The sequence below is a fragment of the Heterocephalus glaber genome, unplaced genomic scaffold, assembly GCF_053883595.1.
Source record: "Heterocephalus glaber isolate CG9 unplaced genomic scaffold, H.glaber_assembly_v1.0 deba00001572, whole genome shotgun sequence".
Taxonomy (NCBI): Eukaryota; Metazoa; Chordata; class Mammalia; order Rodentia; family Bathyergidae; genus Heterocephalus; species Heterocephalus glaber.
In genome coordinates this window covers 12,901,445-12,926,385 of record NW_028258357.1, presented here as the reverse complement: position 1 = coordinate 12,926,385, position 24,941 = coordinate 12,901,445, and the positions used below count along the sequence as shown (strand labels likewise).

The 24,941-nt window shown below is 47.3% G+C and overlaps 1 protein-coding gene across 1 annotated transcript in view; it reads right to left on the bottom strand.

Moving 5' to 3' along the window:
• The window catches only part of Plxnc1 (plexin C1), a 138,054-nt gene that overhangs the window by 2,782 nt on the left and 110,331 nt on the right, over window positions 1-24,941 (bottom strand). The window contains exons 22-30 of the mRNA XM_004844955.4: window positions 21,614-21,791; window positions 19,319-19,422; window positions 10,025-10,079; window positions 7,354-7,385; window positions 7,149-7,256; window positions 5,799-5,962; window positions 4,151-4,298; window positions 1,022-1,162; window positions 861-935 (exon numbers count right to left, since the gene is read on the bottom strand). Of these exons, the coding sequence (XP_004845012.1) occupies window positions 861-935; window positions 1,022-1,162; window positions 4,151-4,298; window positions 5,799-5,962; window positions 7,149-7,256; window positions 7,354-7,385; window positions 10,025-10,079; window positions 19,319-19,422; window positions 21,614-21,791 (1,005 nt within the window). The remainder of the gene's footprint in view (window positions 1-860; window positions 936-1,021; window positions 1,163-4,150; window positions 4,299-5,798; window positions 5,963-7,148; window positions 7,257-7,353; window positions 7,386-10,024; window positions 10,080-19,318; window positions 19,423-21,613; window positions 21,792-24,941) is intronic.

Below are 24,941 nucleotides of genomic sequence, written 5' to 3'. Positions count from 1 at the left end.
CAAGCACAGCAAGCATTCCTGGGCAGCCAACATGCAGGCAAGTGTTTCTCCTTAAATGCAGCAGGCAGGGGCATCCTCCTGAGAGCCAAGTACTCCCCCCACCACCGCTTGGACAGTGTAGTCCCTTCTGTCCCCTCCCTTCCCTCCACAGTGCTTCCCTTCTCCCCTTCTCACCCTTGGAAAGAGGGATGCTTATCATGTTTAAGGAACTCATTGCCTCTACCCTACCTTAGCTCTTCACTTGATCTTCAAGTAGCAAATGGAAATGGTGAGCTATTCTCACCATTGACATGGATAGCCTGGCCCAGCATGACAGAGTGGGGGGAATCAGGGAAGGGGGAATTAACATATATTTGGAAACAACGCATCCAGGTTAAGGAGAATTAATCATAAAGGAGAATCGTAGTTCATTACTATGGTTGTAAAAAGCCTGAATTAAAACAGTTGTTATTGAAATAGTTGCTTATGTTAGAAATATGTCATAATTTCATATAACTACTGAATACAGAATCTAGGCTTAGCTTTCATTTTTAGCAGACTACAATCAAGCCTAAGCTGGCCCCCTTGAACAAGGCCACAACTTAGTCATCAGAGTTAACTTGAGTCGGTGTGGCTGTAGGTCCCATGAACTCAAATGTAAATGCAGGCTGGTCCAGAGGTGGGCGCATGATTTAAAGACAAGAGGGGCAGCTGTGTGCAGGGTCTGGCTTGGTCCCAAGACCCCCACCTCAGACAGGCTTCCTGGCCTCCCTTTCTGGCTGTTTGGGATGCCAGAGCTGTCCTGAGACCTACAGAATCCTACAGCCAAATCCTTGTGACTGATTCATAGATTAAAAAGAAGATGTTAAATAAAATCGTACCTCATCAAAATATTTTACGATGTATTTGTAGATTTCTGTCAAGGCCACTTCTTCATTAAATTCATTTTCGTGTTTCTAAGAAAAAGAAAAGCTTATTGAGAGACAAATGATTTTTTAAAACAGTAACCAAATAGAAGCTTATTTCCGGTTTTGAATGATACCTTAGATTCCTGAGTTAAGAATTCTTCCATTTCTAAAGATGACAATGGAGGCAAATCCCTGATTGCTTTATAATAAGATTTTACTTCCTCTTTGTAGGTTGGGATATCCTTGGCATAGAGAAGCTTATTAGTTGGTGCTTCCTGAAAAAAATAAAAATAAAAAAGCAACCATACCACACATGTAAAAATCCATGGAGAATTTCTCTCAGCACAGTGTAGCTGAACCTCTACCACCAGCATTACCTCCTGCTAAAAAGGCTTCATGCAGGAGGCCTCCATAGATGGTGACGGAGTGACTGACTGCCATCTAGATAGTTCTGGTGAGTCACTGTTCTTTTCGGGCGGATTTAATGCTAATATATTCTGCCTCCCTCTCATAAAAGAACTAAATTATTATTTTTGCATGATTTTGAGTTACTGTAACAATGGAACTTATTTCAATCATAATTCATTACTAATGGTCGTAAAAAGCCTGAATTAAAACATTTGCTCTCACCCTCACCCACCAGTGAATTTGGCATTTATAAAAGACTTGATTGTAGGTCTGATTGAGCCTTTTATAGAACTATGAAACTGGTAAGTGACTGGCAGTGGCAGATTTTCCAGCTCGCCCCTCTTACTTCAGTAGATTATAAAGATCTTCCAGTTTCCTCAAGGAAGCGTATGGTTGTTAGTATTGGTGGCTCTGATGTCTGAATTTACCAAGGTTCCCTGGCATTTTTAATGGTTTTATGTAATTATAATAGTGATAATATTTAAAGCACAATTAAGTAGAGATTTTATATTAAGAAATTTTTTTTTTTTTTTTGGTACTGGGGATCGAACTTGGGTCCTTGCGCTTTCGAAGCAGGCGCCGGAACCGCTGAGCTAAATCCCCGGCCCTAAGAAATCTTTTTTACAAAATTTTTAAAAATTCTCCTCAAAGAAGATAGGTGAGTTAATGCTCCAGTGCATTTTGCAGAATCCAGTGGCTGAATGAGTGGCCTGATGAATCATTCTTAAGGATGCCTTGATTGAGATAATACTGAGATTTTCTTGTCAAGTTCAAGTAGAACTCACAAATAATGTGATCATTCATTCATTCAGACAAGATGGGGTGCATTCAGGGTGGTATGGCGGTAGATCATTCAATAAACATTTAGCCAGGTAAATAAACATTTAGGCAGACATTGATTGTACAAAGATGAAGACGATTGTTACTTGCCCTTGAGAAGCTCACAATCTAATGCGAAGACAAATCTACAGTGTTAACTGTGATATAAGTAGTTAGGCTATAAACAGAAAAGGCTATAGAGTTGGACAAATTAGAGTTTATACCTACTGTGACCTCTGGTGAGACTTATAACCTCAGGACACCAATTCCTCATCTACGAAACGAGGGTCACAATAACTACCTGTGTGGTACTTGTGCGGAGACATACTAAGAACCTGGTAAGTAATCCAAAAATGACTATTTTCCCTATGAATAAACAAACATGCAAGTGTTTTCCAGTGTGCTGTGCTAAGACAAACCTTATCAGTCAAATGAAGACAGCCTTGTGGGAAACGCATTGGAGAAAGTTCACACAGGAGGAAGATAGACTGATCTGAGTCCCCTACAGTTTCTGGTACACGTCAGGAAACTGTGTGTTGAATGAATGGTTTGTGAATGAATGAATGAATGAATGAATGAGCGAGCAGGATTTTACTAGACACAAGGGTCGTGAGCCTGGAAAGACCTGAGGGAAGGGAGGTGGACACGAGCTCTTGGTGTGTTTGGGGAAAGCATGCAGAGTGTGCCAATAAATGATGAGGCCGAAAAGAGGCCTGAAGCCTCGGAAAGGAGCACTTGGCACTGTAAAGACAGCAGCCGGGAGGTTACGGAAAATACTCTCAATTCTTTAAGCAGGAGGCTGCGAGGTCAGACTGATGTTTTAGAAAGATAACCTGAGACACAGTGAAAAGGGAAAGTCCAGGGCAAGGCCAGACACAGGTCAGGAGGCAGATATTATCCCAGCAGGGAGGGAGTGGAGGAGAAGGGAAAGGCGTGAGAGGAAGGGGCGGGGACTTTTACAGCCGGAAGGAAGTGGTAACCAACGGACTGAGGATAGAGGCTGGAAGGAGAGAGGAAGGAGCATCAAAGATAATGCTGAGGATTCCACCTTGAGAGCAGGCAACAGGAAGGGAGACAAATGTAAAAGCCAGTTTGTTTTGCAGGAAGAGTGTCGACAAAGAGTTGAAAGGTTAGCTCGGTATCTGAGGTACCCATGCGTCAATCAGCGGTCCATTCCTGGTACTATGAAAATCCTCCTACCAAAGAGCCACTTCTCAGCTTTCAGAGATTTTTCTGAAATCCATTAGGTACAGATACTGCTCAGTTTAATTTATTTTGGAGTGCTTAGAAAAGACCAAAATGTCTTTTTCAAAGCTTGCTCTGTATTTTTATCTTTCCTTGCTTTCTTGGGGTTTTTTTAATCAGCAAAGAAAACCATAGGAAAGCAATGTTCATGACTTGATTATAAACTGACAAATTGGTATTGTTAGAAGTCTCAGGCAAGGTTTTCTTGCCCATAAGCTGTTTGTTATACTGAAATAGACTTTTTACAATATATTCCGATGGAATTGACTTGGGCAAATATTAATAGTTTCATATTTGGGTTAGTCTATCAGTGTCCTTTGAATGTTTTTCTAAGAAACAAGGAAAATGTATACTTTGTGGTATTTTTTCAGAGGTGCAATTCTACAATAGGGTGGGGCTAATTATTTTGGTTTTTACTTTCTGAACAAGGTTAAAAATAAACATGAATGGGAGCTGGGTATGGTAGTGCATGTCTGTAATCCCAGCAACAAGAGGCTGAGGTAGGAGGATTGCCGTGGGTTCAAGGCCAGCCTGTGCTACATAGGGAGTTTATGGCCAGGCTGAACTACATAGCAAGGCTCTGTCTCAAAAAAATGAAAAAGGAAAAAAAAAATTGATAAAAAATTAAAGTAAATTTAGATTTAAAGAAAAGCAAATGTACAGTGACCATGAGCAACTATTTCTTTTCAGCTGGTGTGGTTTAGGCCAACTGTCTGTTATGTGAATGTTCATAGGACATAGTGCTTTGGACTCATCAGTTTGTGTGCAGAAACTGCAGAATGGGGCCTTACCTTCCCTAGCTGTTGCTCGGTGAGAGAAAAGGCGTCCATGAATGCCTGGGCAATCACTGACAAACAGCCGTCTATGTGTGGTGTCTTCTTAATGTCAAAGACAAACTGAGGGTTCTTCAGGATGTTGACCCAAAAGCGAAGAGGAAGGCTGTTCAAAGAGAATACGCTCTTCTCAAACAGGGCTATTCACAGGTGGCCAGTCATCTGCTTACCAGTTTGTAAACAGGGGTCTACATCCTTATTGAATACACAAATCTGCTTAGCCAAACTACCAATCAATAGATGCCACAGCACTCAGAAGAGAAAGGGTTAAATGCAGCCATGGGAAGGCAGGAGGGGGCTGAGAGGGGCCATGGTCCAGGCAAGAGGTTTCTCTACACAGTTGCTCACTCGGCGGTCAGCAGGGAGAAACTCTCGCTGAGCTCTCTCAGGCCTGAGCTCGCCCCTGCCGTGTGGCAGCCTGGTCTCGGCCACACCATCTCCCTGGGCTCTCCAGCCACAGCTCCTGACAGGTTATCCTCAGTTCCGGGAGCCTCTGGGCACCGTGTCCTGAAGCTCGCTACCCTCCCTCGCACTTTCTCCTCTGCACCTTCACTCCCTCCTAATGCCCTCCAGTGGTCAGGCCCGATGTGCTGTCTGTCTGCACCAACTAGAGCACAAACTCTGTGGGGACGGGGGTTTGTCTGTCTGGTTCACTGCTGGTGCATGGAAGGATCTCAGATGCACACTTGAATACGAATTTGGGAATCCTTCAAAGTCCTTCTAGTATCTCCTTTTCAGCTCTGGCCTAGCTCAGCACCTCCACCACATGGCAGCTACCCCTGGCAGATGCCACAGTGTCCACCGCAGAATGGTGGCCTGCAGTGCCGGGCCGGGTGTGGCAGCAACAGGGCGGGGGGCCAGGAGTGGGCCTGAGCAGAGCGTGGGGATCCAGCCGGATTCCTGGGAGAGGTCTGGACCTAGAGCTCTGCCACTTCGGCTTTTAAAGCTTCTGTAAAATGGTGTGGCTGGCCCCGGTGCTTGGGGACGCCTGAGCCTGCCACACGAGTCCTACTGCATCGTAACTCACTGAGCGCCAGCATAGCCTGTTTCAAATAGAGGTAATGAACCATGCTTCTTTTCTGAAGAAAAAGTCGTAAGAAATCTGGATGCCCTGCCTTAAGGTAAAATGTTAAAACACAAAAAAAGCCAGTACAAACCTTTGACTAATTCTCCTGGTACTTGAGTACTGCATTTGATAAAAGCAGGAATTTAGGCACACAGCTTGAAAACTGCAAAGTAACTGATTATTTTTGGGACAAATAAGAGTTTTTCCTAATGGAAAAATTGTGTGATAAAACCACAAAATATTAACTTTTCATCTTTTGCTGCTCTAACATTCTAGACAAAGTCTTTTTCATGCATTAGAGATAGCAGTTTGTTTATTTTTACCCTAAACAATAGGATCCTCTGCATAGCAGTGATTTCATGTATTGTTTACAAATAGAAACATGGCAAGAAACTACTTCGACATGATAGCTTAACCAACCTGGCCAAAGACTTTGTTACAGAGATAAATGAACCCTTCTGTAACTGTCCATGCCCTCCTTTTAGTTAATATTTCTGTCCTACATTCTAGAAAACAGTCAATAATCGCCCACATTCCCACCTGTTTGTTTTCCAAATATGTACGACATCAGGATCTGTGATTTTTTTGTTTTCAGCCTGGGCATCCAGAAAGTCAAAAAAGTATTTTATAGCAAATGGGGCTCTGCTGTTGGGCAAACTCCAAATGCTTCTGAAAAGTTTTTCAAGCACAGAGTGAATTGCTACCTGCAAGACAAAGAGCATGAGAGTTAGGATATTAAAAAATATGGCAGTGGCTTTGAAAACAGAACAAAACACCAAACCTAAGTTCAGAGAAAATGATGTGCCTGCAGAGAAAAAGAAACTAAAAAGAAAATGTAAAATCATCAAAGGAGGCCAACACTCACAGTAAGGGACAAAGGTCCTGAACATCCATGCCCAGGTTTGGGTTTGGTTCATAAGCTTCTTGCTTATGATTTCTTAGCATCATAAATAAAGAAGGGAGGATTTCTTAGCAATCTCTAGCAACTTACCCGTCAGTTGCAGGCTTGATACAGAAACCAATGAGCCAGGGATATTTGGCTTTCGTAAGTCATGTTCAGTCTGGAAAACCCAAGCAGTATTGCCCTGTTCTCAGGATTTCTCCTGTTGCCTGTATTTCCATCAGAGGGTTTTACCGTGTGCTTTCCAAAGCATTTGCGTAGTTTACAGAAACAAATGGCTGAGCTCTCTGGGAAAGCTGAAAATATCAAAAGGCCCAGGCTGTCCTCTGCCCACTAAACAAATCTCCTAAGCCCTAAGCAGATTCTCTCCGTCCATAATCTAAGAAGCATGCCCAGCAAGTGATAGGGTCAGGTTAGACAGCATTTATTCTGCTAGTCATTTCAGGAGGAAAAATCACCACAGACTTCTCTTAATCCCATTAAAAGGCAGATAAAGTAAAATTTGCTCTTGATTTGGTATTCCACTGGCTTTCACATCTGACACCTTTTATATGTAAACAGAATTCCTAATGAAAAAAAATTTTAAGCCAGTAAGACTTACTAGGTTTATAGTCACTGACACCCCTTCATTTTATTTGTAATTCAAAGGAGTTTTATTGCTTATCTATAATAACAAGTAAACAAAAAGGAATAATTATGCTGTCAACCTAAACACAATATCGAGATGGTGGGTAAAAGAACTTGGAACAGTATTAAAATTCCTGATTGAAGATGCTATGGTAGCAATTTGTAAAGTACTGTTATCTTTACAGTTTATTAAAAAAAAAGAAGAAAAGGGGATAGGAAGTGTTTACAATTTAAACTTTCAATTTGCTATGCTGGAAGGCACAGGGGATTTGTACCATTTTCACACTTCAGTGGAAATTAAGTGAAACACATCATACACCCCCAAGGCACCCATGAAAGTGCTCCCAGAACAGTAAGTGTACCTTGGTTGACAACAGCTTTGTCAAATACATTTCTTTTACTTTGAACTTGTGTTTCCCTCGATGTCTCTTTCCTTGCACATCTTGGAAGGCTTCTGAATCTGGTAAAATCTAAAAAGAAAACAGAGTGGCAGCGTTAACCAAGGTGACCATTCATGCTCCTGAAGGCATGCGATTCAGCAACGAGCACAAGAAAGCCTCAACTCACCAAATGGCAGTGGTCATCGGTGTATTCCACATCTGAGTGCCAGAGAAAGAGGGGGAGAAAACAGTCCATTAACAAACCAACCATGGGCTAACTGGCCTTTTCCTGAAAAGCCCGCTTGTGCTGCAAACCCAAGAGCCCTTCTGCTGGAGTCCTCTGTGGTTCACCTTTCCTGCCACCATCAGGGTGAGGGTGCCTGGACCAGGGACAGGAGCTGGAAGCAGCTTCCGTGTCCTCTTGGAGGTGTTCAGACAGGCTGATCGGCCACCTGCTGCGGAGGGGTGGGAGGGCTCAAGCCTGTCACTCATAAATACACCTGTAGCACTGCTATGTGTCACGGGTGGCCAGGTGTTAAGTACAGCAAAGAGTAAGACGACCTCATCCCACCGTAATGGGATGCTCGTTCCAGCCCACGTTCCAGCCCACGAGAGACAGCAAACTACTAATTACACAGTTAATTACTTAATCATAATTGTGGTAAGGATTATGAAGAAGACATATGTGAAGGAAGTACCTAACAAGGTACCACCCTGAGTCTGGAAGGTTTCTTTGAAGAAGGGAGGTTGGAGCTGAACCTAAATGGCTGGCTGAAGGGGGAGGCCCCACGGGAAAGGCACGCCGCCCTTTCTAGGATCATAAGGGCTGGGCATGGTGGCGCACGCCTGTAACCCCAGCACTCAGGAGTCTGAGGCAGAAGGATCACTGCATGTTCGAGGCCAGCCTGGGCTACACAGTGACTTCAAGGCCAGCCTCAACTACATAGCAAGAGCTCAAAAAAACAAGAAGAAAGAGGAGGAGGTGGTGGAGGAAGAGGAGGAAGAACATGCAATGGAGCTCGCAAAGAGGAGGAAGAAATGCTCAGGAGAAAGGTAGCTGTAAGGGGAAAGGGAGTAGAAGGTGGGAGAAAAACAGACTAAGACACTGGGGCATTTGAAAATGAGAGACTAGAATATCTTGAAATGCTAATGGGGAAAAAATAGCAGGCAAGAGGAGAGAAAACAGCCCATTTACAAAAGCCCTGAGGGCCAGTAGGTGAGGGTGTAGGAGTGCGCAGGTGGTCAGACAGGATGGAGGGGTCTGAAGCACGGGACAGAGCTGGGCCCTGGGTAGGAGGCAGGGGAAGGGAGAAGTAGGACGGCAGAGGCAGGAGGTTGGGTGCTGGCTGCTGGGTGCTGGGTGCTGAGGGAGTCAGGATCCCCACGCGCTCTGTGCTGTGCAGAGGGAAGTCATCTCATCTGTTGACAGCGGGGAGTGCTGTGGGTCAGGGCTTGACAAGGAAGACGCAGAGAACACAGAAGAGAGTTCCTGGGGAAACCTAGTGGGAGTGGGATGCCTTGAGGTCCCCGGTCACCAGGAAGTCCTAGTGACACCAACTTCCGCTGAGTGCCTTCTCCTGTGGCTGTCTGGATATAGGTTCAGAAGAGCTAAGAAGAGCCGGATTAAGCACTGCTGGGCTTCTGACCCAGGCGCTGGTGCTAGGTCTGGGGGGTGAACCTGGAGTATGAGCAGGAAGGTAATCAGTGACGGGCTCAGCCAGATTCAGCAGGGAGGAAGCAGAAATGTCGACCGACTGGAGCCCCACGAAGAGCTCCACACCTCAGATTCTACTCCTCAATCCCCAAACAGCAGGCTCTTCAAGAGGCCTAATCTTTGAGACCTAAAAATCACAACTCTTCCCCTTATCACAACGTAAGGGTGCCATCCCCCTCCACAGTGACAGCCACTTTCCGTGAGGTAGCTTCACTGTACCCTGATGTAGTGATGGGAGGTGAGGCCCCAGGGGGGTCTACCAAGAGCTACCGAATGATCTTCCTCCCTCAGGAGTCCCGCAGTCCCTGTTTGCACTGACCAGATGCTGGGACCCACAAGCTCCTCCTACCAGGAGTCAGGAAGCCCTAGCCCCGGCCAGGGAGAGGCCCGGAACCCTCATGGGGCTGAGGGCTGACCGCCTTTGCTGGGATATCATTTCTCCAGAGGCAATCCTGGAGTATGACCTAGAGATTTTCTCAAGGCATTGTGACCATGTTTTCCGGCCGTCAGGGAAGTACACAAGGACTTTGCAGACTGGTCTGTTAACTTTCCCATCAAAGCTTCCTCTTCAGTTTCTCTCCACCTTCGGGGAAGTTTGCAAGTGCTGCCGCACTGGTAACAGGACTTTCTACAGGGATTATCTCAGTTGTGCAGCACTCAGAGGGCCATGTGATTATCTGTCAACTTCCTTCTCAGTTTCCCAGGAGGGTCTCCTCAGTGCTCCCCACCCCACTGAGGAGCTGGGCAAGAGCTTTGAGGGCCGAGACTCAGCCCTGAGTTCAGAGATGTTAACAAACAGCAACTTCCTTTGTGCGGAGCTGGCAGGGCCAACCACAATTTACAGTTTCCTTTCTTTCTTCTTTTTTTTTTTTTATTTTTTGGTACCGGGGATCGAACTTGGGTCCTTGCACCTGTGGGACAGGCAGCAGAACCACTGAGCTAAATCCCCGGCCCCCTTTCTTTCTTCTTGCAGGGCCCACATTCTGAGGACTAGAAACAGATCGAACCAGCTTTTCTCAGCTTTCAGAGAATTACGTAGCAACAGCTCAATCTCACTTTTGTGACAGTACATCTGAGGGAGGCAAAAAGCAATACTTCATAAAGCTAGGTGAGAACAAAAGGTTAACAATATTATATTGGTTACCTGAAGTAAAATTTGCTATCTTCTTAAAGACTTTTATAGTGGATCCATTTGATATCTGAAAGCAAAGATAAAAAATATATGAGTTTTCAAAATTTAATGTATTTCTCAGCTTCACCCAAGAATTAGATGGCTGGATGGATCCTATATTCTCTAACTTATTAAATCAAATATTTATCAAGAGCTACCATGCTCTGGGCACAGTGCTGGAGGCTGGACTCTCTAGAATGAGGAGCAAAGCATGGTCCCTGCCCTCACAGGGCTCACAGTCCCCTGGGAGAGGCAGACAGGCAATGAGGTATGGTGAGCTCAGGGCTGAGAAGGTGGTGGCCAATGCAGTATGGAATGGGGCCAGGCTGAGAAGAGGGGAAGACTAAGCCCTGGGTGTTGGTCAAGGTGGACTGTCACCTTGATTGGCTGGGTAGCTGTCCAGGGGACTCAAGGAGCACACTTCCTGGATGTGTCTGGGTCGGTCATGGAGGAGTGACCTTGAGGTATTTTACCTGGTCCCCTCTTGCTTTGGCACTGTTCCCCTGCTTTGCTTCTCAGCCGCCATGAACTAAACAGCTCCATTCAACACACCCATGCTCTGCCATGATGTTTCTGCCTTGGGGCCGGCCAACCATGAACTGACTCCCCTTAAAATGTGAGCCAGATTATACCTTTCCTCCTTGAAGTAGTGGGTGTTGGGTATTGTGTCCTGCAATAGGAAAGCTGACTAATACACCATGTCAGGCCACTCCCTCACTGATCAGGAGAGGCCTGGGCCAATTTCATTTTTTGAGATTCCTACGTGTTATGGGTTGAACGTTTATGCTCTTTCAAATTCACATGCTGATATCCTACTCCCAATATGTTGACATAGAACATGGGGAGCCTATGGGAGGTAATAAACTCATGTGGGCGGAGCCCTCATGAGTGGGATTAGCACCCTTATAAGAAGAGACACCAGAGCTTGTTCTCACTTTCTGCTCTCTACCTCATGAGGACCCAGTGAGCAGATGTGCTTGCTCCCTGCAAGCCAGGAGGATGCGTTCACCAGACTCTGGGTCTCTCGCACCTTGATCATGGACATGCAGACATCAGGACTGTGAGAAATAAATGTTCATGGTCTAAGCTACCTGGTTGATTACAGCAGCCTGAACTAAGATACTAGTATATTAAGAAATGAGTTGGGGGCTGGGGATTTACCTCAGTGGTGCTGCGCCTGTCTTGCAAGCACAAGGTTCCAAGTTCGATCCCCAGTACCCCCCACAAAAAGAAATGAGTGTGGAAGCAGCATTTCAAAAACTGGTGTTTGAAGCTGGTAACTATGCTATGACAGAACATTTTCACTTCTAGGTCTATAACCTACAGAAATAAGTACACATTTTCATGGCAAACTATTTATAACTACCCCATATTGGAACCAACCCAAACATCCATCGTGTTAGAATGAATAAATAATCTGAGGACTATTCATATAACAGATTATGAAAAAACAAAAAATAAGCAAACTACTGCTGTGTGCATGTGGGTGAATCTCCCAGTCATAATGTTGAGTAAAAGAAATCCAACATGAAAGAAAGCATTCTACATGATTCTGTTTGCATAAAGCTAAAAAATACACCCAAGTCAAAATTATGATATTAGATATTTGGAGAAGAAAGAGGGGTTAATAATTAGGAGAGGCCATCAGAGGGCTTCTATTTCTTGACCTGGATGCTAGCTAGAGGATGTGCTTGCTCTTGAATTTATCAAGCAAAACACTTAGGATCTGTTTTCTTTTCTGTAAATAATGGCACTTTCAAAAAAGGCTAATCATAAAAATTGCACATACTTCTAAACAAAAACTTAAATTTAACATCCAGGGGAGTGCTTAACATTCACTAGTATTAAGTACAGAGCTGAATGCCCAAGAAAGATCCGTGTATACCTATGTAACCACCATCCACATCAGGAAAGGAAACATTTCAAGGCCCTGAGAACTCTTCCCAGGCAGTAACCACCCAGCCTTACCCACAGAGAATCCCTTCTCTGACTTCCATTCCACTGACCAGTTTTGCCTCTTCTTGAGCATCATATAAATGGGTCACACAGTATGGAATTTGGTATCTAGTTTCTTAGGGTCAATAGAAGGTCTGTGATATTAACTCACGTGGTCCTGCCTACTAACTACAGGTAGTCCTTTTTTATCACTGTGTATTAGCTCATTGTATGAATATACTGCAGGAAACTGCCACCCAATAAAGGAAGTGTGGATGCATACTACAATGGGGGTGAACTTCAGAAACATTATGCTAAGTGAAATGTCTTACAAAGACCATGTGGTGTATGATCCCATCCCCAAACATGCCCAGAACAGGCACATTTGTACAGACAGAAAGTAGATTACTGGCTGCCTAAAGCAGGGTGGAGGAAATAAGAAATGACTGCTAATGAGTACAAGGTTTCTTTCTGGGCTGATGAAAATGTTCTAAAATTAGATGGTGGTGTTGGTTGCACGGCTCTGTAAATTTACCTAAAACCACTGAATTCTGCACTTCAAACAAGTGAGCTTTAAGGTATACAAATAATTATATCTCAGTAGAACTTTTACTTCTTTCTTTTTTTCTTTTTTTAGTATTGAGGGATCGAACTCGGGTCCTTGCGCTTTCGAGGCAGGCAGCAGAACCACTGAGCTAAATCCCCGGCCCTCAGTGGAACTTTTAAAAGTTGCTGCAGATTTTATATGTACACATTAAAAATTAAACACTGTTATCACACTGACGCGCTGATGCGGTGCCTGTGTATAGCCACTCCTGGCAATGAAGCCAAGGGTTCTCACCTGAGGCCTTCTGGGACTGCACAACCCAGGGCCAATGGCCCTCCAGTGCCTCTGCCCCTTACCCTGATGGGCCCTGGGAAATAAGCGGGTGCAGAAGTGACTGTGGCAGAGGAGACACAGATGGCAAGAGGCCGAGGGCAGGCCTGGCTCCTCAGCAGGACCATCTACAAGCTCCTCAGACAGGCAGAGGAGTGCTGCTGGACAGAGGCAGGCTGGGGAAACGCAGATCCCCAGCTCTGTCCTGGGGCTGTGGCTGGAAATGAACTATGTCATTTCTGAACATTATCAGCTAAGTGATTTTTCCCTCCACTCCCAAACCCCAAGGCTGTTTTCTAATACTAATTTAGACCTGGGCTTCCCCAGTTGGGGAAAAAAATGGAGAGACCTCAAATTTCTCCTCTGGCCTGCTGCACACTGGTTATCAAAATGTACAAGGCTGCCTCGCCAGCATGAAAGGCTTAAACCTCATCTCCTTCAGGCTGCACCCACAGCGAGAAGGACACCAAGCAGAGCCAGCACTCGAGAGGCCGCTGAACACCGCTGGCCTCCCAGCTGTGTCCCACCAGCCGCTAAGTGTGGGCAGAGGGCTCCTACCGCTGTTGCTCAGGACATCTTGTGGGAGCCGGGGGTCGGGACGGGCTGGCTGGGGCCAGTGAGGATTCTGAACTCTTCCTGAGCTCTGACTGCTGTTCTTACCAAACATCCTTTCCTTTCCCTTGAGCTATTCATTGTTTTCTGGCTGATTTTTCAGTTCTCCTCCATATTTGATGCAATTAAAGAAAACGCCCTGTGCAGGCGCCCCCTTAGCAATACTCAGACACCGCGTTTATGAGAACGTTTGAACATAGTTACAAAATTCCACCCCACAAAGAGCTGGATAGGCTCGGTTTCTAAGCCAATAAATATCTTTTTATAAAAGGAAGCTGGTGATTCATTCTGGGTAATTGTCAAAGAATGAATCCCAAATGGATCCCGTTGAGTGTTGAGCCAATACTCCGCTACTGTCAGACGCTTTGTTTTGCCAAAAGCGAGCACCCTTCCTCTATAATCACAAACACCACGGATGGGCCTTCCGATAAGGCGTGCTGCCAAAAGTTCAAATGTCTTTTCAAGAGCTGGCAACGACTTGCTGCTGGTGCGGTGCTCAGGCATTAAGATAGCGTAAATGCTGCTTGTACCAAGGAAATTTTACTCGGAAATTATCTTCCAAGAGCCAGTGTAAAGCATTTTATTAGTGGATGGGTTGTGTGTGTGTGAACGTCTTTCTAACGTTCACAGCTGCTCTAGGGCTGGAATATTTCCACCCCATGTGACTCTGTAACACTAATATAATGACAAATATAATTTTACAGATGTTTGCAGGGAAGGGGGCAAAAGTTTCTGCTTTCTATTTTGCACAAGTCCAGCTGCTGCCGAGTTAAGGACAGAAATGCCTTTGTGAAAAGTGTGGAATCCAAGAGGTTAAAAACATGATACTGTTGGTTCCATCTGAGGAGCTCCAAATGCTTCCCTACAAGTAACTCATTAATCGTCCCATCCTCCCGTGAAGCAGGGAACATCCTCTGGGCCCCTACTTTAGGGATGAAAACCAAATTAAATCAAGGAAAGATTAATGTCTCTAGATGGATCTGTGGCAGGAATGTTTCTCCAGCCCAGAGCAGAGTGGGTGCACATGGCAATTTCAAATTAAATTCCTTCCCCTCTCATGGTGTTCCCGGATTCGATGAGAGGAGACGCTGCCCTCTGATGACACCAGCCTGGGCTGGAAAATGGTGGTGAAGACTGGAGACTTTCCTGTCATCAGAACTGGAAGTGGTGACCTCGAGGGGAAAGATGGACTCATCCCAGCCCTTTAAAGCCACTCCTGAGATGAACCTCTGCATGGCAGGATGCTATCTTTATAGTCTAAGTTGGAGATTACCCTATAAAAGTAGAGGCTAAACTTTTATTTAACCTTATAAAACTGTCATTTCTTTAGGTAAAAATGGCCAATGATTGTCAATTTCATGTGGCTCGGCCTAAGAGAAATTAGGTGATTTTAGCTGAGTTTTATGGAAAATGATGAATATGGTCCAAAGATTATGCTACTTTTTCCTTAAAGAAAAAAAGAACTGAAAACACAATAATCCATACAAATTACCACATGGAAACTGCGGTGACTCTCATTCCTGAGGCTGCCTTTCTGCTAAGGCAGTCATATAAGAATACAAAATCCTATTCCACCAGCGTTGCTGCGGCCGCCACCCACCAATACTGCTCTCTCTCAGTCAGCAATGCCTCAACCAGATAAAAGGGTAACTTTTCTCAGGGCCGGAGGCATAACCTTGTTTAGTCCTTCAGGGTAGGGGCGTCAGGACATCTCCGTGGGCTCACACAGCTCCACGCGCACCGGAGCGGAGGATTCCTGTACCACAGCCTGGAGGTGGGGCTCCCTCCCGAGGGAGCTGTGCCTCCAAGAGGTGGTGTGAGATGGGGATCTATAGGCTCTGGGTGTGCAGCTGGGGTGGCGCTGTTGCCTCTGAGGTATCTGAGAGGGTCCTCCCTCCTGCTAAGGGGAACTTCCATTTCCAAGGACTGCTGGCCACAGAGGACATTAAAGTAGATTAGAAACAGAGATCTGTTCTGATAAACTCACAGCCATGAGATTCATCATGAGATTTTAAGAGAAGTGGCCCTTTTGAATTGGACATCAGAGAGTGTTAACTAGCAGGATATTTATTTCTGGCCAGGCTGCTTTGAGGTTGGAAGCAGGGGCTGAAAGCCCAGCAGTAAGCAAGCTTATTCCTCTGGCCCTGAGCAGAGGCAGTTTCCAGAGCGAGCCCTTCTTCACCTGCTTCTCCCCTTGGGGCGTCAATGAGAGGAGCTGTATGACCTTAGGCAAGTTTCCTCACCTCTCTGGGCCTTGGAATGGGAAAAATGACAGTATTCACCTGGTGGAGAGTTAAAGAGCCCAAAGCAGTTGCTATGGCAAAAGCCCCTGAAATAGCCCCTTACAGAAACAGTACACCTGTGTTTGTTAAATATAGCCAGGCATCCAAAGACATTTACACTGCAGCAGCCCTTTAGGAGATGTCCAGTCCTTGTATCTGAGGATCAGAGCCAACACCTGAGCAGAAGGACCACTGACCTTACCCCAAAGACCCTCTGGGACGTTTCTGGGAGCTAAATGTCTCTTGAGTGGTGAATGGGTGCTGCGGGACCACTTCTGCATTAGGACACACCTGTTACAAACCATGTCTCCCAACCACACAGTGGTTCGGCATCTTTTCTACCTCTCAGAACCTCAGAATGGGAGGTAGAGACTGCAGAGGGGACTTCCTGCCCCACAGAACACCTGTCCTGCATCCGTAATGCCACTCCACAGCAGAGTGTGGGTGCTGTAACAGTCCAGTGAGAGGTCACATGGGGTGCAGCGCCACAGTCTCTGGGGCCATGAGCCCCAGGCCACAGACACCCTCACCCCCGCTCCAGAACCAAGCTCGGTCCCCTTTGAAGCAAAGGCGCACCGAGAGCCATAGCCGGCGAGGGAGGTGCTCAGGGAGGGCTTAATGATAGGGGAGGATGCCTCTGGCTTAATACGTTGGTAAAGATATCAGCTCTTAACCCCTTGCCTATACAAGACAGACGAGATGGGAGCCAAAATTCACCCTCCTCCATGTTCATCTGATGGAAAGTGGAGGAATAACAGTAGCCTGAAAGCACAGGGCTGTTTGGACATTAATGGAGCCAAGACGTAGGAACAATGCCAGGCGCTGGCTGCCACTGGTTGTCACCATCCTGGGACATGGCAAGGATGCCATCCAGGAGGTGACAGGGTATCACCAACAATTTGGGGCTCTGGGACTGCATCTGGCCCACAAGATGCTGTATTTTTGCTGTACCCTTGGATCCCTCTAGAAACCTGTTTTTCCTATACACAGATACCGGCTCCCTTCTATTCACTCTACGGATAGAACAGGGCCAGGAGAAACAGACTCACTCTCCAGCAGCAGGGATTTTGTTTAGACGGGAGGAGGAACTGGCCGTCACTAAAGATTAACTTTAAAACCTAACTAATTTGGACTAATTGGAGGGCGGTAAGTCTGAATCACTTAAAACTCTGAATTAGACCCTATTTTTAAATGAAATATAGTTTTTGGCTTTCAAGTGCATATAGTGACTCAAACCGGGGCTCTTTAGTAAATGAATAAGAGTGATAATTAGCATCTTGTCTCTTTGGAGGGAGAAGCAAGTGCTTAAGGAGAAAAATTTTCTTTAATGAGAAGGCAAAAGCAAACTTCAGCCTTGTCAAATTATTCCAAATTTTGAATCTGCAGAGGTGCAGGCAGCAGAAGGTGGTGGCGGTGCTTTTTGGGGATCGGGCATTTAAAATCAGGGCTTGAGATGATCCAGTCATAGGAGCCCAGTCCTGGTGACCTCCCTGGTTCCCTTCAAGCTCTCTGCATTTATTTGCCTTGTGACTTAGCTTTTTAAATATAAGGAGAATCCTCTAAACCCTCAGGTCCTAGTCTTGCCATCTATCACCACCACGAAGCAATGCTGGGGTGGCGGCCAATAAATCATTGGGACAAGAAGGGACTACAGGCCGGATTAATTTCATTATCATCCTTACACAGATAGGTGTCTGGCACGGCCAGTGTCTCCGTGAAGAGTGATGTCCTCTCTCTCCCGACAGGCCCTCCGAGCCTGGCAGACAGCTGTGGCGAGGCTGTTTTCCCCGCCAGAGTGACCTGTCCTGCTTTCCCTCCTGATGCCACTGACTGGGTGCCCTCCTTCATGGGGGCTGCTCCACGCTGCAAGGTCATAGGGTTGAATGCCAAGATGGCGCAGGAGGCTCCCTGAGTGAGGCGGGCACCAAAGGGGGATGTTGGTGCTGAGCCCCTTCCGGACACCCAGACAAGCTTGCCACCCAGACACGGGGAGAGCAGGAGAAGCTCTGCAACCCTGAAATTCTCAGCAATGCTGCTGTCAGCCCGAGGGAGCACTTCCACTCCACCCCAGAGTCCTGCCTGATTCAGACCCACCTCCTGGGGCTTCCAAGCATGAAGGTGGGCTGTTTCTCCTCTGTCATCCTCATCTCTGGAAAAGCACCTGCTGCTCCCTCCCTCACTGCTGAGCCCGAGTCCATCTCAGAGCCACCGCCTGGTCTCAGCAGCATCATTCCTCACCTGAAATGTTTGCACAGCCTCCCTCAGCAAGTGTTCTCAGACAATGAGTTGCCCTACTTCCTTCCGGGCCTGCACCTGTTCGATGCACGCCTCATGCCCACCACAATCACTTTCTGAAAGGCAAATCTCCCTGCTTAAGGCCTTCTAATGGCTTCTTACTCTTCTTGGGGTGTGATGCAAACCCCTATGAAGTTGGACAGGCCCCGTGGGAGCTGCATTTCCCCCGCCCTCCCTTCTCTGCCCTTCCTCTGTGAGAAGCACTGCTGGCTAAGCTGAGCCCGGAACCTCTGTGTACCCATTTGTAAAGTGGGGTTCCTAATTCACAGGGCTGCCGAGGGACAGAATGAGCCAGAACAAAGAGAAATGCTCAAGTCTGCACCTGACCTAGAACGAGAGTCCCCTGAGCTCTACTGGCTTCACTGCTGCCCAGGCCCCTCCTCAAGTTCGGTCCAGTTCAGAAGTCACCCTGGCAAACCCGCACCTCCCTTCTCTGCTGGATGTGCTGGCGCCCTATCCCACCTGACTAAATTCTCTTCCTTCCTTAGGTGCCCGACTCCTGGCCATCCGGCCACAGCTCCGTCCATTGCAAAGTGCTCCTGGGAGGCGGGTCTTGCCCTGCCTCCTCCATCCCCGACCCTGGTCTCTGCTCCTCATCCACAGATCCCCAGCTCCCAGCACAGAGCCCAGCAAAGACCTGGATACCACTCTGGGCAAATTCCTGCCTCCTGCCTCGTCAGCCACAGGCTTCTCTTGGCACGTCTGTGTCCCTGAGAAGTCGTGAGCCCGGTTCACTGACCTTAGCATTTACCCAGAGTAAGGGTCAGGAGGCTACAGGAAGTATTGCTGAACGCTGCAAACAGGAAATTAAGAACTTCAGAAACGAGGGCCCTGCACAAAAGGCTACAAGGTCTAGTGTGAACACAGTGAGGTGAGGCCCTGCACTCTGACAGCTTGTTCAGCATCAAGGCGCTTGGCACATGGCAGTCATGCAGGTGCGTGACAGTTCTCCTCAGCTTTCCTAGAAACACACCACACAAAGCCAATGTCGCCAAGGCAAAGCTTCCAACCTAAACCAGGAGGGAGCCATCAGGCAGCAGGAAAACCAAAGCCTTCCGAGAGGGGACCGAGACAGAGACACCTGGGCTCTGCTGAAGGAGCAGCCAAGGAAAATTCTGCCCCAGAAACATGTGGTCTGCCAACTCTTCCAGAAAATAGCAGCAGTTTTTAAAAAGAGAATTTAGAATTTACCCGATCGTGGAGATCATCCAGTCTGATGTGGACTGGTAATGAGGAAGGGCTGCTGAGGTCAGGTCCAGTTCTTACCTCGTAGTGGCCGATGGTATTGAGCTTGGTTATTCCATCTTCAAGAATCACAGAGGAGCTGTCGATATCCACAAGTTCTTTTTGTCGTGTGCCCACTTGAAGCTCTGGGAAAAAAAGGGGGGATATTTTTTCACTTTTAAAATCACAACAAAAATGTTCAACACTACGTGTTACTCTCAGAAATTGTGTTTATTTTAAAAAATTTCTTTTACAATATTTTTTATAAATAAATGAAACCTGAATAAAATGGTAATGCTTTATTGGAAAATATGGAGATATATCAGCCAGACTGGGGACCTGAGTTTTGTTTTTGGTTTGTGTTTAAGGAGGGCCCTGACATTTCAGGCTGCTTTTCCCTGAAGCTTTTAAGCTGAGGCTAAGCCTGGAAGTGAAGCCATTTAAGATAAAATCATGCACTCTCCGAAGGACTGAATGCTTTAAAAAAAAAAAAAAAACAGAAAAAAGGTCCCCATACTCACATGCATGAGCACACGGGTTCACCAACAGAGGCACAATGGGAGTGGCCTCTGCAGGTCCCTGCCCACACACTGGCAGCACAGATGTGACCTCCCTGCACACGTGGCTGGCTTGTGCCCTGGCATCAGAATGTGGCCACAATTTTTTTTTTCTTGAACCTGCACAGTGTTTTATGAATTCCTGTGCTAATGTTAGCCTGACACCAACATTTAAAAATGATGAGATTGCACAAACAATTTTGGACTTCTGGTTTCTCTTTTTAAAACTCTGGCCACATCAACCCCGTGTCCTGCATGGCAGCCTTTGGCTGAAGCTAAGTGGCTCTACCTGGTTAAGTGGCACATCTTTTCCCAGTTAATCAGGCCCCAGTGCTTCCTACTGTCCCAGGCGGTGACACTGTTTATGTCCTTTCTGCCCCTTTGTGCCCCTGAACTTGTGAGCCTCTGCTATTAGAGGTCTGAACATGACTGCTTCCAGGGTTACATAATACCACCTATGACTGGTTTCTAAGGCTTTGATTCAGTCTCCCCAGCCCAGCCTTGGCAGTAGTTTGGAAGATCACAGACACACAGCTGATAGGTCTCAGGCCACTGCCTGTTCTGGCCCTGGCTTCCTACTCTAGGAGGTGAGGACTTGGAGGGTGCAAACCCAGGAGAAGCCCAAGGACAAGGCCGTGGGCTCCTGCAGGGCAGGACGGAGGCTGCTGGGCTGTCCTCCCTGTGGTTGTCAGGCTGGGTGTGCCCACGTCCTTTGTGGTCAGAGCCACACATTTGCAAGACATAAGTTCAGGACAAGGAAGTTAATGGTTGGGGTGAAGTCCTGGCTTCCTAGCTGAGGCTGCCCCTCTGACCCCGTATCTAACCAGATGGGCCTTCAAGCTGCCCATCAGTCCATCCAACGGAAGGAAACAGAAGCCAGGTGGAGAGAGGTGCCCTGCAGTCTGTGAGGCAGGTCACACAGGGCCTGCACATTTGCATGGTCTTGCTCAAATTTCCCGGACCCTGCCCGGAGGCTCTTCTCAATGGCCTTTTCAGGAGGTCTGATTGGAGGGGGAGCATTTTAATTGCCTGCTTAGTGGAGGCCTACAACTGTACGCAGAGGGGAGATGAACCTTGTTACGCTGCCTGTCACTGCCACGATGTTACTCTCCTTTCCTGCCCCATTATCTGCTATAAAATCCCACGGCAGTCTCTTGGGAGGCTGCACGAGCTCAACTTTAAAATGTTGATGAACATTTGAGTGGAGCAGAGCCCTGTTAGCTTGCTCACGCATATGCTCTCCTTTGCAGTGTACCAATAGAGCCCGAAAATGAATTCCTGGCAGATGCTGCTTCAGGCTGGGGTAGGACGGAAAAGGCACTTAATGCAGGATGCGATTGGCAGAGAGGAGGATGACCTTTCTCGCGTGGCGGCATTAATACGTGGCGGCTGAGCTGCCCACTAATGACACACTCGGGATCATAACAAACAAATCAGACGCCAATGTGAAAGGCAACACATCCAGAGGGCACAGGGTTTACACCTTTTTGTACTTCTTGATGCAAGGTGATTCCATTCCATCTCAGGGTCGACGATCTCATGAATCTGATTTACAAACATAATATTTTTAAAAAGGCATCTTTGAAGGGTGATCCTTCCTAGGAAGAATCAAGATGCTCGGGACAGAGCAAAGCAGCCCTCTGGCCCGTACAGGTGCCCTTTGGGGGCAGCCCAGGCCTTCTGAGAGTCATCAAACAGGAGCTGCTGGGCAGGGGGAGAGGGATGGCAGGGACAGGGCTCACCGGGGGAAGGGGACAGAGTAGCTACCGCATTGTCTTACCAAGACCAATCTCGTTGAGCTGCAGTCCATAAGGAGAGCCATTTTTGCTTAAGAAGGCTTGGAAAATCTTTTCTTTGGCTTGGCCTATGGTATCACAGTCAAGAACATTGACTGAAATATTCCGACAGACATCTGCACTCTCATTTTCTGGGATTTTTTCAAAGACAACGTTTAATGCCTGCAAGAACACAAACAGGTTTTCAAGTCTATTAGATAACTGCGAACTGAAAGGCATTCATAAAAGACACAAACCTTGGTGAGTCCTACTAATATCCCTGACAGCACATTAGCAAATACTGTATCGTAGGATACTCCTTTCATCTTTTCTCCATAATCCAGTCTTCTCGGGGATAATGGGAAGGAAAACACAAAGTTAAAACTCTCATTATAGAGCAAGTATTGAATAAATATATCTGAGGGGGAAATGTATATACACATAAATATTCTAAAAATGGTGATTTCTAATTTCATCCTCCAAAAATGAGTTGGAAAGGTTCCACGGTAAATGAGGGCAGACTGGTGATTATCTTTTTTATTAGCAGAACCACAGAGTCGCAGAGGTGAAGTTCCAGATGACAGGAAAGGTTACCAGGTCCCCGTATTGATCACACCAAAGAGGTCACGTTTTAGTATGCAGCAGTAATTAGGGTAACACTTTTCTCCCCCTCCACCTTCACCATCTTCCGTCAGATGTTTCTGAGACCTCATTAAAATCCTGAGATCCCACCCTGTACTATTATTCTTGCATTAATTACATCTCAGTGCCATTACTTAACGTCCTGTCAGTGAGCATGAGCATCCCCTGGTGCAGCGAGACCTCACCGTCAGGCGGAGGCGGAGGCGGAGGCGGAGGGAAGGCCCGTGTGTGTGTGTGTGTGTGTGTGTGTGTGTGTGTGTGTGAAAACACAGAAGCAGGGGTGTTTCAAAGTCAATCTACAAGCAAGTTCAGGTTTACTTTGTCTAAGAACAAATACACAGATCTCCAGCACCAAGTGTTATTGCCTGCAGGTCCTGGGGGAAGTGATCAGAAAAGAGGGAAGGCTTTTCTGCCCACAGGGTAACAGTTTAGAGTTTCCACACCTTGGTAATCAGCGAGTCAGAGGGAGGACCTGGGCATGGTGTGAAATACACAGTCACGGAATGTTTTTGAGCCTGGCTTAATGAAGGAGTGTAAAATGATCAAGTAATGGGGATATTAAGAAATACAAACACAAATGGGGAGGGGGGGTCCTTAGGACTGTCTCAATTATAAAATGTGATAATGACTGTACTTGCTTTTTTGTTTGTCCGTTTTTTTTGTGACAGGGTCTCACTTTGTAGTTCAGGCTGGCCTTGAACACACCATGTAACCCAGGCTGGCCTCAAACTTGTGGTGATCCTCCTGCCTCGGGTTCCTGAGTGCTGGGATCACAGGTGTGCACCACCACGCCCTGCTTGTACCAGCCTTCCATCATTGCCATGGAGACTAAAGGAGATAATGTGCCTGAGAGCTGCTGGGAAGAGCTCCATATCGGGCGGCTGAGAAGCTGTGTGACTTCTCCACCCTGCACTGACCAGCCGGTAACTTGGTTTCTCACAGAGCAGGAACAACTGTAACTGACTCCTGAGGGTCCTGTGACTGTGACTGGAACTAACCATCTCTGGCTGATGAGCTCTGGACCCAGGACTTACAGACTCCCACACGGGCCTGGTGCCACCAGAGTGCAGAGGCCAGTGTCCTCTCCCGAGCACTCAGCAGCCAGATGCGATCCTAAGTGCTACGGGGTTAATTCATCTCATCATCACAGGAGCGCGGTGAGTGTGAGCTGCTACTTCAGAGAGAAGGCGCCACCTGCGTGCACCCGGGCCCTCCTCAGGTAGGAGTCAGCCAGCACCTGACCTTGGGCTTCACAGCCTCCACAAGCATGGAAGATACTTTCCCATTGCTTATAAGCGGCCCAGTTTATGGCAGTTTGTTAGAGCAGCCTGAAAAGGCTGACAGATGCCCTTCAGTCCTGCCCTTCCAATCAATCCTATTTCTAATTGTGCAAGAGGAAGCTCTGGTCCAACGGTACCCAAATGCCTGAGATTCAGATCAGGGGACTCTGAACTCCTGGGCTGACGGGTGATCTCAGTCTGGCCCCCGGGGTCTGTGTCCTCGAATCCTGTCGCCCCTGCCAGCTCTCAAAGGACATCTGTGTGGCAGGCCAGCCACTGCCAGTAGGGTTCAAATGCCCCTCTGCTCACTAGCAAACCAGAACACACGAGACTGGAGAAGGCGGTGCCGGGTGAGGAGGGTCATGTGCAGACTCCAGAAGGGTCCAATGTGGTAGAGCGGCATGCCCGAGTCCCTCTTTTGCTGGCATTTGTTGGGATCTTGGGACTGGAAACTGCCACAGGCATTTCAAGACATACCCCCCACACCCCGCCCCCGTGCTGAGCCTTGCAGGGGCTAAGCTCCTGCTCTACCCCTGAGCTCCGTGCCCACCCCTAAGACATGTTTCTCTGAATTCTCTCAACGTCTTGGTGAAGAGCTGAATTATTACCACCATCCGCATTTCAGAGTGAGGACAGTGAGGCCAAGCCACTTGCCCGAGGACGCAGTAAGTGGCAGAGCCAGGTGCAGAAGCCTAATTTGCCTGACGAAGCGTGGGCGCTGTGATCCACAGGGCCTTGGTGTTGCTCCTCCTGTCACCTGGGCCTCCAGCGCTCTGCCCAGACCCTGCGGCAGCCAGGAGGCCCCTGCCCTCTGAGAGTCCCACCCTGGACTGCGTAAAGACAGAGTCCTCAGGGGGAGCCCCACACACGGGGACCATGCGGGTGTACGATGGGTAACGTGCGGCCTGCGCCGTGGCGAGGGTCGGGCTTTCACGGGGGCTTCAAGACCACCTTGACTGGAAACACCTTCTAGTCAGAGCCCCAGAACCCCAGCTGGTAGTATAGTTTTATGGGTATTTGTGAGATAACATCATGCTACCACCTAAGGGGCACTATTGTCTTTAACAAAAACACCTCTTTATAGGCAATAAATGTTCCTAAAAACATAACCAGAAGGGGAAAAAAATCTTAACTCGATGTAAAATAATGTAAATCTGCCACTGCCTCCACAGCAAAATGGGTGGAAAAGAGGTAAAATGGCATTTTACAGAGTCCACAGGGAATTCTGAGAGTAAATTCAGACACAAATTGATTTGCGTTCATTTTTTTATATGCTGACAACGCTCAGACAGCAGTTTCCTAAGAGCGCTCTCCTAAGGCGTGAGTGCGGGGTCCCTCAGGTCTGGCCTGGCCGACTCTTAGCAGCCGCACCCAGGCCCCACAGCTGGGGGACCCCCTGCCTCCTGTCTGG